The sequence below is a fragment of the Pseudochaenichthys georgianus genome, chromosome 24 (genome assembly GCF_902827115.2).
Source record: "Pseudochaenichthys georgianus chromosome 24, fPseGeo1.2, whole genome shotgun sequence".
In the NCBI taxonomy this organism is placed as follows: domain Eukaryota; kingdom Metazoa; phylum Chordata; class Actinopteri; order Perciformes; family Channichthyidae; genus Pseudochaenichthys; species Pseudochaenichthys georgianus.
Window position 1 is genome coordinate 12800885 of NC_047526.1, and position 10874 is coordinate 12811758.

Genomic DNA, 10874 nt, shown 5'->3' on the forward strand with positions numbered 1-10874 from the left:
ATGCCCTGTTTATTTATAGCCAGGTTCACCCCCTCCATATGTTATAGCCTCTTCACTCACCCGCACCAAAACGCATTCCCCGCGTGACCACACACTCGTGTACGCGACCATGAAAGTGTTGATGATTATTTCCAAACGTGCAGGAAGAGAATCCAACTAATCTCTCAAATCACTTCAGCTGGTTGTGTCTTCCATCCCTTCTGAACATATTATGACTTTGGCCTATAATTGAAATATACGTTGAAATATTTTACATATATTTTCAAACCAAAAATGGCCTTTACGTGTTTGTGATTAACAATGGCTATTGTGGCTACAGTTTTATTCCACAGTATCACAGCTTCTCAGGCGATTATATTTTTTCCAGTTGAACATGTGAAACAAACTCTGGAATTAGTCTGCACATTAAAGTCATGGATGTAATTATAGCCTTCAAATATTTCACAATCCACTCAGCCCATACCAAGCTTGTTATATTTTCGTGTATTTTAATATAAAGCTTTAACATAAAGCTTGTTAAGAGCTTTTGTTATGTGATGAGTGTGTGCTCAATGACATGACATTTTGGATGGTAAACTGAACATATCATAGACGAATTAAAAAAATAACAATATGTTTTTCGTTTTTTGAAAATGCATCAAAGAAGAAAAAAAATACACAATTTGGGTTGGTAGTCTTTTTGTCTATATGGCCCATTGACCATAATTTAATAGTAGCTTAATCAAATGAGTTTATCCTCTGGTGGTTTTAATGACAATCTAAGACATTTCAAATGCATCTATAGAAATACATGATTATTTCTAGGATGTGGGCCACAAGTGTCCACCGTGCAGGAGGTAGCCTATGGCCAGATATGCAAAGCATCTCGGGCCGGTGTGTGAAAATGCGCGCAATGCCCCAGAGAGAAGCTCCTCGCGCTCCCTGCCTGAAGACATGATTCATTCACCAGCTCTACTTTTACCACATAAGGCGGCACGAGCGGCCCCCACAGCGGGCGGGACCAGGGAAAAGTTCCGGGGGGCTGTGATGACTAGTGATTGGTTGCTCTGCCTTGTGATTGACAGGTCGCTTTCTCCGGCTCTCCTCTAAGCTCCGGTTGTTGACACTCTCCAAAAGTCCGCACGGCTCTCACGGATAACCGAGACATTATTACAGCGCGTGCAGGCCCCCTTTGTTTCCTCTGCTGTCTGGCTCGAGGACAGACAACACGGAAAGCACCGGACTGTCATCGTGGACTGCATTTTTAAGCGTCTGTGTGTGTTGAACTTTTCTTGCTCCCTGCAAGCTCGTGACGCCTGATTCCTCCTTTCGTTCCTCTGTCTCGAGACGGAGAGAAATGGCAGAGAAGCGGCGCTCCCCGTGCGCGCTCAGCGTCAAGGCGCACGCCTTCTCCGTAGAGTCGCTGATCGGAGCAGAAAAGAGACGCAGGACGACCGGAGAGGATACCGTGTCCCCCGGCTACGAGGACGGATCCAATGTCTCTGATATAACCGGGAGCCCGGGGCAGCGAGCCGACAGAGCGTGCACCAGCGACCGGGGCAGCGAGGCGGAATGTGCATGTGACGGATCCCGTAAGTAAATACCAACAAAGAAACCCGGTAATCTTAAAAAATAGAAGATCATGAAATAATTCATAGCAATTATTGATAGGACCTTGAATTGGCAACATTGCCATAAAGTGAACCAAGTCCTATACACGGTACACATCTAAAAATAATGGCTATGTTGCATTTCTTCAATTGCAGATTATAATTGTGTTTAAGGCCCTTTACTGCTATGCAGCCTTTTTAAAGTCATGCGCATTTGATACCTCCTATTTTTTTTTTTTTTAAGAAAACACTAAAACTTACACTTGAGTATAAGCTGTTGTTTCTCCAGGCTCACAACTGCTGTTTTATGCCTATTGCAACGCAACATTTCATTAGCCTATAACGAAAAAATATGCAGATTATGAATCAAAACACTGATCGGCCTTGGTCAGAGCTCCACAGTGGACATGTGATATCATACAGTGGCCCCGGTCCAGTAAATATGAGTGGTGTGAGTGTGACTAATGTGAGACGCTTTATGAGTTGAGTTGCAATCATAAACACGCCAATTAGCAGCGTATAAAGGCAGGGAAAGGATGCTAAGAGCTCTGCACAAAGCATAAACCGACTGGCCCTGACACATTAGGATTTAAATCCTCTGCAAAATGTAAATGCCTTGGCTGGAGTTTTGTGTTTGTGTTAGTTTGGCTTGGTAGGCACATGCATGATGTCCATAAATGTCCACCAACTGGGGAGGCCTGTGTGGAATAGTAGCCTACAAATAACAACAGCAGCGAGACACATAAACACTACTCCTCTAAACATGTCCTCAATATTCAAACAGATTTAAACTCAAGTAGCCTACTCAATCATAAAAAACAATATACAGTTCTTACTGAGACTTACATTGGAGTTCAGTTGTGAATGTAGTAAATGTGCCTAAAATAATAAACTATGTATTTAGCAGTATGGTGTATTTAGTTTGAAGACAGATATAGACTATAACAATCTTCCTTACGAGCTTTCGGTGAGTGAGTTATAATGGACAATAATCATTAGGCAACTAATAAGCATGTTTATCTTCATAAAATAACGTGTAGTGTAGTAAAATGTGGGACGTTTGTAGGCTGCTGAACTTTTTTTTCATCCTTACTACAAAAATGTAATGGGACAATTGAAATGATGTAATATAATAATGGACTTAATAGGCTACTATAAGTAGGCTAATAATCGCGCTTTATTTTAAATGCATAGCGTGCTACAGTTTAAAGTCTTGATTAATATATCTAATGGAGTTCTTCATGCTGTTTTTGTGCTTCTAGTATTGTATTCAGAGTCCAGTCTTATGACTCGCAGAACAACATATCTTTGTCAGAGAATAAAGCTTGGCCTGGATGGGAATATTACCGTTAAAACGTGCTACTTTCTCCTTCTTCCTGCAGCAGAGAGCGAGGACGCGCTGCTGGAGAGCCCGCAGCCTGCAGCTCTGTGCACGGGGCCGGTGACCGGCAGCGGAGAGGAGACACGCGTGGACCTGCAGGGAGCAGACCTGTGGAAACGCTTCCACGAGATAGGCACGGAAATGATCATTACCAAGGCTGGACGGTAAGAGAGATCATGAGATAATGTTCTGGATAAAGTCGGAAAGAGAAACATTACGCTCAGTGATTTCTGAAGAAACGATATAGGCTATAGTACATAAGTCATAATAGCCTAATAATAATAAACTTGCCGAAAAATATAAAAAATGTAAAAGATAAAATAATGACATAGGAGTCTTAATAATTGGAACGCAGCTATTTATACAAGGAAGGAGATTCTTAAAAGAGCTGTTCCGGCAGGATTGATAATCCACTCAAAGATCTAACAGCCCTAACACAAATAAAAAATAAACAGCCTTTTCTATTCCAAGGCTAGTATTGTTTTTCAACTATTTTTTGTGTGCATTATTAGACTTTAATTATGTGGCAATAATGCCCGTGTGTTGTAAATCCATGTATCCTGTCGCTGATCTGAAATCTCCAATGCAGATGATTTATTTGGTTTTCCTGTCAGGCGGATGTTCCCCGCTATGCGTGTGAAGATTACGGGCTTGGACCCTCACCAGCAGTATTACATTGCCATGGATATAATCCCCGTGGACAACAAGCGATATAGGTAAGACACACAAATCAAGCGCGCACACACATAAACACTCGCTAATGCAAGCCAATGATAAAACGTCAATGAAATAGAGTAATCCTTTTATAAATATTACTATGACATTTCATTTATTTCAAAATAAAATAAAGACGAGTGATAGGGATATCGAAGTGATAATATGTAGGCTAACAGAAAATATTAGGGGTAGCCTACAGATGTGGCCACACCTTAACAGTATTTTTTGTTAGATAGGCTTTAATTTAGACTCCATACACTGTTCCAGGCTAAGAAAACACCCACATCTTTCAATTGTGCAGTCCTGTCTCCACAAATGGCACTTGGCACCGCACTGTTGTCACGGCGGTTTTGTCGTCCCTTTTGGAAAAAGCCTTTTGGATGCTTCACCTCTCCACCCTGGAAGGTCAAACCAACAAATGCCGTTATAATGCAGAAGAGAACAGCGTGTTATTGCAACGGCTTTGCATGCTATACACTGTGGGTCTATCATTTCAAACGTCCAAAATCCGTTTATATGTGAACACGGCTCGGTGGAGTGATGAATGACACGGGACATGTTATTCGGTCAGTCTGCAGGCTACACTGGATTACAGAAATGTGGTGCTCATATGCACGCACAGAGCTGCAGGCAACAACGAGGAGAGGAGAGTGTGCAGCTTTTTATTTCAAACGCTTAACAGCAGGTGATGAACACCTTCAGCCAGATGAGGAAATAATTAGTTCGGTTTGTAGCTGAAGGCTATGAGTCTCACAGCCTACGAGATTTACACCGATCCAATGCCCTTTTAATTGGAGATACTCAAAATAGTACCGCAGGCCTGCTTTAAATTCACAGTGGAGATTTGACTTGGCAGGCGATTTTTATATAAATGCTGCACACAAGAAACATGTGTTTGATCCGTTGTGTTTTATATAAGAAATGTTTATGCCTTTTTCAGGATATCGCACACGTATGAAATATGCAGGCGAGTCGAATGATAAATAACTTTCACGGAGTTATGTCCACCTTCATACTGAAAACTCAGATCTCCATATTGTTGTGGAAATATTTTCCAAGGCCCATAACTTTGACCCAGTTTATCAGTTCAAACTGTCCTGACTGAGCACACGTACCTCGTAACCTTGGCTGCTGTGCTCTCAGTGTTCTGTCTCCCTGTTCCTGCCTGTTGGCGTCAGCTGATAGAGGTGTTATGATTTTATCTTGTTATGCAGCATGTTGATGATGCTCTCAGAACTAGCTAAATACAGGGGTCTGAGGTAGAGTTCTTGAGAATTGACGTGGCAACCCACCCGTGCAGTCAGACCGTGACTGCTGTGACTTGTGATGTGAATTCTCCGGCCGTAACTCCAAATAAACCTCCTGTGTTTGACATCGAAGCTCCTGCTCTACCGTGTCTCTTTCCTGAGTCGGTGACTCCCATTGCATACACAGAAGTTTCCTCCACACATATCACTGTCCTTTTTGCTGATTGTTTTTCGTTGCGCATGTGAAACGGGCTGCATTGAAGGGTGATAGAAATGAGGACAGCGTGTTCGACAGCGTGTTCATTTACCGGCCTGTGTGTTTGTTTTGTGAAGGTACGTGTACCACAGCTCTAAGTGGATGGTAGCGGGGAATGCGGACTCTCCTGTGCCGCCCAGAGTGTACATCCACCCTGACTCCCCGGCCTCAGGAGAGACGTGGATGCGTCAGGTGGTCAGCTTCGACAAACTCAAGCTGACCAACAACGAGCTGGACGACCAGGGACATGTAAGTGCAACTGTATGTGAAACTTTTTTATACTACATTTCTTTGACAATAATGTGTATTCAAGTGGCCTCTTAATTATATTTGATCTCATACTTTGATATTTAAATTGCAATATGTGTTGTTGTTGTTGTGATACCATTTTCAGGTATCTTTCAAACCCTTAAATATGTCATAAAAATGACAACATTTAAAATCATGCTACTGAAATTGTATTCTGCATTTTGTAATAATAAAACAAATATTTTTTAAAATAATATCCTAATTCTAACCTTTTAAAAAAAATACAATTTCCCTTTTAAGGTTGAGTGTCTCTTATATGGCACATTGTGGATGTTTCTTTGTGTGTGCAGGTGCATATATACAGTATTTTATTCCATTACTGAGTTTTGAATTTTTCAAGCATTATTCTATCGCTTTTTTATGTCTTTTTCGTTTCATGTCTTCAGTATATTGTAAATGTACTGTTGAAGGAGTCTGGGACTTAATATTTTCATTGCCAACAACTATACTGTAGCTGTTGTGTGCATGTGACAAAAAAACGTTTGAATCGATCTTAAATGCAATGCATCTGTGGTTTGTTAGTCAAAAAACTTGTTTTATAGCAGTAATTTGAAATTCCTGTTAATTTAATCCTGTGACATTATTTCCCCCTTCTCATACAGATCATTCTGCACTCAATGCACAAGTACCAGCCGCGGGTCCATGTCATCCGTAAGGAGTGTGGAGAGGAGCTATCTCCAGTGAAAGCCATCCCTGCTGGGGAAGGCACCCGCACCTTCGCCTTCCCTGAGACTGTCTTCACCACCGTCACGGCCTATCAGAATCAACAGGTAGCACAGCTGACCTCCACACAAGACACATTCCTCTAAAAACCAAACCTGCAAAAGCCAACATGACCAAGAAGCCTATGTTTCCAGCTTACAAGTGCACACTGACAGCTATATATATGTTTGTAGTTGTGTAGCCCACATTGCATGATGGCTGAAGGGAGAACATGGTGATAAAAGTCCTTTTTGATATGGGTCACAGAGTTGGGCCTTAAACACGACCCACATACATTACCTACCACACACACACACACACACACACACACACACACACACACACACACACACACACACACACACACACACACACACACACACACACACACACACACACACACACACACACACACACACACACACACACACACACACACACACACACACACACACACACACACACACACACACACACACACACACACACACACACACACACACCAGTAGCTATGCAATAGTGTATTTATTCATAGATCAGATTATATTATATACATATCAGCTAGAGAAATGGATTTGGGTTTAATAAATATTGAATTACTCTGTTTGTCATGGACTTTGTTATAATGTCAGTCTTACTTTGCTTTTCAGATTACAAGGCTGAAAATTGACAGAAACCCATTTGCAAAAGGCTTCAGAGACTCTGGCAGAAATCGGTGAGTTAAATTCCACCACAGAGATTTTCACATTATCTAGTGCATTAGGGGTAGTGTGGGAGGCATGACTGCATTATATTCTGGCCTGGTTTTGGTTTTTCTCACGGCCATTTCATTCTGATTTTATGGGGAGCAAAGCTTTGTATTTATTTTATTTTTTTCCTCATGGACAATGTGCAACAACTTCCATTTAATCTGTCCTAAATGGCAGAAAAAACAGACTATAATTAACAGACGTGACACATGGTAACAGTAATGCTGAGTTTAAAAGCAAATTAATCCTCACAACTGCATAGTTACGGGCACATACTTTGAGAGGGAAAAATCTAACCTCGGCTGCAAACATAAATGGAGCGTCAGATTCCAGTTGGCCTCGAGAACATAAACATCAACAGCAAAATAATAAAATCAAGAGTGTCCTGAAGAAAATCTGTATAAACACATTTCTAAACACATATAAACACGGCATTAAAACAACACAGCAGTAAAACTCCAACAGTCTCCAAACAGCCACTCCCTGGAGGCCTCGCAGAAATCATTAGAGAGGAGGGGAGAGAAAGGGGGAGAGCTGCAGAGTGAGGAGGAGAAGGACCGGTGAGACAGAAACTTTGAGAGAGAAGAAGGTAGAGAACAGCAAACTGGATAACCCTGACAGCTGACCCTATAAAAGTTAAACTCAGAAAGGCCGAAAGAAAACCCTCCCTTTAAATATTACAGCAAGAGTTAAGCAGTTTGCTAAATAAACTTCTGCTCTGATAGGCTGCTTCGGAGCACACACAACCGCTCAGGGCAGCTTGTCTAAATTATCACCGTGGCTACAACCCCGCGGGGGGGGAGGACTTTTATCCTCACGCTAACGAGGGGTAACAGAGCACTCGCATTACCCCGCCACAGCCACCGTCTGCCCCACCTATAAGAGGAGGGAGTCGCAGATTTGGGGGGGAAGGGGAGTCCCACCTCATAAATCCTTGCTGCGGCTTCCTGCTCCTTCGTCCTGATTCACCCGTAAAAGCCGTGTGAAAGCAATTACCTCCGAGCACCCGGCTGGCAGCAGCCAATCGCAAGTGGCGTTTATGCCCCTTATTACCTTAGGTCTCCATGGAGATGGCATGAGAGGCCCCACAGGCGACTAAGATGGCCGCCAGGTGGTTGGCGTAATGTGAGGCAGACTAGTATTTCCTGATGATTTATCAGTGGTGCTGATGTGTGTGTGTTAACGTGTGCTTGTATGTGTGTTCTAAAGGATGGGGCTGGAGGCGCTGGTTGAGTCGTATGCATTCTGGCGTCCGTCTCTGCGAACGCTCACATTTGAGGACATCCCTGGCATTACCAAGCAAGGTACAGTTAACTAAATGAGGTTTCTGGATACTTGGAATAAGTAATCCAGCCTCAACGGCACAGTGTTTGTGTCCCACCCAAACCAAAAAAGTGTTCCACAATTGCTTCTGGCAGAAACACACATTTTTCGCCTTGCAAACATGTAATGTAGACAGAATCATTGGTCATTTTCTGGAATATCACAATCCAATATTTGTGATAATGATTAAAGTACCTCAACTCAAGATATCGTCAAGTACCAATTTAAGGTCTGTGCAATATTTTAAAGCGGTATGCTTTTTTTTCTAAAACTCAAAGGAGTTATTCAAAGTAAGGTACTTCAAATCAGGGATTTAACCATTCCGGTTCATTGGATTGGTACATCCATTGTTGAATTTGAACCAACAACACTACCTTTTAACTTAATTTAGAATTGAATTTATAAATGTTTCTGTCCCTATTTCTCTAGTTATCCCAGGACTTCATGGTGGAATCGGACCATCTTCTCACCTGCTCTCCACGTCCCCCTGCTCCTCACCCTTCCAGGTTTGCCCTCTCAGCCCGCCTGACTACGCCTGCAACCGCCCCATCCACCCTCTCCACCGTTATAGCAACCCCTCGGAGGCCTTCCATGCTCCCAGAGGGCCATCTGCGTATGAAGGCGAAGGATTTTGTTCTCTGCCTCACCATGCTTCTCAACTTGGCTATCTATCCAACCCCACACCGCAGGGTTACGCTGGGCTTCGCCTCCACTCGCCACCCTACAGCCTGTACGGTTACACATTCCCTCAATCACCACGCCTCGCAGCCAGCCCTGACAAAATGGCTTCCGCTGCCAATCATCAGAGTCCCTTCCTTGGCTCGTCACCCAGTGGGACTCTAACGGACAGTATGGGTGTGCTCAGTGGAGGACAACAGGGCTTCTTGTTTGACTCCCGGACTTTAGGATTGGCAGGTAGCCAGCCGGGAGGAGGGGCCTCACAGGTCACTGCCCACATGAGCTGAATTTGACTCAGGACATCTGGGGTTGTCATGAAAATACAACATGACTCCCTGGAAGTGGTGGAAGTTGTTTTTGGTTCGGGAACGTTCTACGAATAAATCATCTGTGTGCTGAAAAAGCATCAGGCTGAATTGTGGATAAAAGATGAGTGGCAGACCGAGCCATTGCCTATGTGAGTTTACAGAGCTCGTTAAAACTCCTTAAACTGAAGGGAATATATTATTACCGAGTTTGTATCTTTCAAGTAAGTTCTCTTGGACATGCGTGTGTAGCTGCGGTAGTCAAGGAAAAAACTTAATGCGGCTTTGGATAAGGAGTCCAAACGATGTAGGCCAGTGACTGAACTGGAGCTGAATATGGATTGGGCAGAAACGGGGCTGGCCCTGGCACTCAAAGCAAGCACTTCACACCTGGCAGGATGCCCTGAAGCAGAAACTATTATACTCACACAATAATACATTGCCTCACTGAACTTGCCTACCTTTGATGGAGTTACTGAACACTACTTTTAACTTGTTTCTATGGGTTACATTGACTCAATTAAGTTCCAACAGTTCTTAAGTCATAGCATGCCTGGTGGTGTTCTCATCAAGTATTTGGAGTGACAATCATGTAGTCCATGTAACACTACGGGCGGGCCTTTTCACCACTCAGACTTTAACAATTGAATTACACGTAACACCAGGAGACATTAACGTAATGACATCATGGCCTTGAGAACTGTTGGAGATATCCCAATGACAGTTATGGACTGACAAGGTTGAAGCATGAGAGGATAATGTGACACGGTCGTAACTGCATATGATGACTCTGTACATAGCGAGAGAAAGGAGAAGAGATGTGTATATAAAGGGCTGTGTGACCCTTCTCACTTAAAAAACCCCAATGCACCTGCTTCTGCTCTTTAGACTGGGTCAGGTACGCAACAGCCAACACTGAACTTGACTGAAGAGCTTTTCTTTGAAAAAACACGATATATCAGCACGCCCTTTGGCCGAGAACAGTAACATGTTCTGTGACCTTTTTGAGCCGAATAAAATATATCTATTCATGTCACAATGTTTATATGTAATCTATATCTTACTAATTTAACTGATTGCATATTGGTTATTAAGATACTTCTAAACAGAAGTGTGTGCGAGCGTTTTCTTTCCACATTTAAACAAAAATTGAAGCCATTACAGAGTTTACAATATAATTTCACTGGTGAAAAGAATGGAGGAACGTATGCTTACTTGTTCTCACTCATGGAGGGGCTTGTGGTATTGTGAATGTGTGTGATGAAGCTGCAGAGACTGGGGTCGTTCCAGAGGATTTGGATTCCAGAGAAAAGAAAAATACCAAAGGACAGAGGGGGAAAGAATAACACACACACACACACACACGCATGCACGCACGCACGCACACACACACACACACACACACACACACACACACACACACACACACACACACACACACACACCACACACACACACACACACACACACACACACACACACACACACACACACACTCTCACACACACACACACACACACACACACACACACACACACACACACACACACACACACACACACACACACACACACACACACACACACACACACACACACACACACACACACACACACAC

At 43.0% G+C, this 10874-nt stretch overlaps 1 protein-coding gene across 2 annotated transcripts; it reads left to right on the forward strand.

Moving 5' to 3' along the window:
- The first annotated feature begins 940 nt into the window (after positions 1-940).
- tbx18 (T-box transcription factor 18) lies at positions 941-10288 on the forward strand. Of its 2 annotated transcripts, none has more exons than XM_034075470.2 (8): positions 941-1571; positions 2972-3134; positions 3585-3686; positions 5268-5451; positions 6102-6269; positions 6852-6916; positions 8160-8254; positions 8703-10288. In XM_034075470.2, the coding sequence occupies exons 1-8, from the start codon at positions 1337-1339 to the stop codon at positions 9236-9238; spliced, it is 1548 nt and encodes a 515-aa protein (XP_033931361.1). In that variant the 5' UTR covers positions 941-1336; the 3' UTR covers positions 9239-10288. The 2 variants fall into 2 exon arrangements, with proteins under 2 accessions (XP_033931361.1, XP_033931362.1); XM_034075471.2 differs by having other exon boundaries at positions 942-1571; positions 5268-5439.
- Positions 10289-10874: the final 586 nt, after the last annotated feature.

Excerpts from the sequence above, each read along its gene's own strand:
- tbx18 (XM_034075470.2), top strand. The coding sequence starts at position 1,337 with ATGGCAGAGAAGCGGCGCTCCCCGTGCGCGCTCAGCGTCAAGGCGCAC. Across the intron at positions 1,572-2,971 it reads ATGTGCATGTGACGGATCCC|CAGAGAGCGAGGACGCGCTG; the intron begins GTAAGTAAATAC and ends TTCTTCCTGCAG. Across the intron at positions 3,135-3,584 it reads ATCATTACCAAGGCTGGACG|GCGGATGTTCCCCGCTATGC; the intron begins GTAAGAGAGATC and ends TTTTCCTGTCAG.